Below are 1,522 nucleotides of genomic sequence, written 5' to 3'. Positions count from 1 at the left end.
TTGAAAAGTGTGTAATTGGTATTTGATCTGCGTAGAAATTTGTCGTGTAAAGTCAAGTAAATCAAGATGTAATAAGTAATTTAGAAAAAATTAAGGATGCATCAGTTTCGATCTGATCGAAATTGAGTTGTATTTAATTGGTAATTGATAATTATTTAAGAACTTAATGTTTGCTGTTTCTAATTAAGCCTCCAATATGATTAGTTAATTATGGCTAACGCGAGAAAAGGAAGAAAAGTTAGATTTCGTTGCTTATCATGTAGATACGTGGATCATTTTTCTCATAAAATATATACGTGATATTATCAATATCAATTTTACGAATCATGGACATTTTCGATTCTTATCTCCTCGATAGCTAATCGACTTCAAAATTGAAGAATAATAATTTCAAAACTATTTCCCAATTCCTCTATTTCTTGTACACATCTATTTCTCGTTAACGTCTATATTAAGAACGCATTTGGAAGCCCTCCAAGTCAAATCGATCCGTTATTACTTTTTAATTCCTCATCCAAGAAAAAAAAAAAGAAAAAGAAAAAAACCCATTAAAGAGACACGACCCAATTAACAAATGAAAAATCCAATAAAAAAAAAAAAAAAAAAAACAACCTACACCACGCTCTATTTATACCCCCAATTACAACTTTCCAGCCAGTCAGACAGCTAATAATTCCCTTCCAATCGAAGCTTACGTTGAAACAAGTTACAAGAGGCACAATCGGGCGTGTGATCGGTTCAAACGAGGGTAGTTCCGGCGATATAAACGTCGATCGTTCCAACCGCCATTCTCGATTTAAAGGACGTTTTAATTACCGCCGACTACGGCACCAAGCGGGGTGCCGCTTAGAGACTTGCGCGTACGCCTCGGCCACGGGAGAAATCAATAATCAACCGACATCCAGGGATTCGCTTTGGAACCGCAGTCACAACACAATGCGCAACAGTTGCGTGTGCACGATAAAGAGAGAGGGATAATTCGTTCTGGAAAATTTTTGATCGAGCGAGTGTCGTCCGAGCGAAGGGGGGAAAACGTCGTTGAACGTTGGGAGGCAGGCGACGAACGAGATGAACGTGGAGAATTTGGCCGTCGAGCATCACGGGACATCGCATCACGGAAAATGGAGCTCGAAACAACAAGAACGCCCGAGGAAAATGTGAATACGCGTTCCATCGAGATGTCCGAGAAACGGATCTCAATGGGCATCAATGTCAGCATTCTGGTGATACTGACCATATTCGGCGTATTGCTCTCGTTGCCGTTGAGATTATTGTTGAACACGAATTACTACAGCCGGGACGAGATAGTTGCCGCGAACGAGGCAAGCGTACGAGCGACGGGGAACGCGATCGTCGAGGAGGAGATAACGATCCCCTTTGATCACAGAACGTTGAAACGTTGCCCGAGATTCGATTACGAGAACACGTTGAAGTATATTTTCAAAAGTGATTACGATGGGAATTGCACTTACGACACGGGAATTAATGTCGTGACGATTGGGAACGATACGGTGGAGGAGAA

At 41.1% G+C, this 1,522-nt stretch overlaps 1 protein-coding gene across 1 annotated transcript in view; it reads left to right on the top strand.

The window, feature by feature from the left end:
• Positions 1 to 1,081: 1,081 nt before the first annotated feature.
• The window catches only part of LOC102674253, a 3,729-nt gene continuing 3,288 nt past the window's right edge, over positions 1,082 to 1,522 (top strand). Inside the window, exon 1 of the mRNA XM_031509861.1 lies at positions 1,082 to 1,520. Within this exon, the coding sequence (XP_031365721.1) occupies positions 1,122 to 1,520 (399 nt within the window). The 5' untranslated portion in view covers positions 1,082 to 1,121. The remainder of the gene's footprint in view (positions 1,521 to 1,522) is intronic.

Source organism: Apis dorsata, unplaced genomic scaffold (genome assembly GCF_000469605.1).
Source record: "Apis dorsata unplaced genomic scaffold, Apis dorsata 1.3 scaffold_188, whole genome shotgun sequence".
Taxonomy (NCBI): domain Eukaryota; kingdom Metazoa; phylum Arthropoda; class Insecta; order Hymenoptera; family Apidae; genus Apis; species Apis dorsata.
Note: the sequence above shows the minus strand (reverse complement) of the source record. Positions and strands in the feature narration are given on the sequence as shown.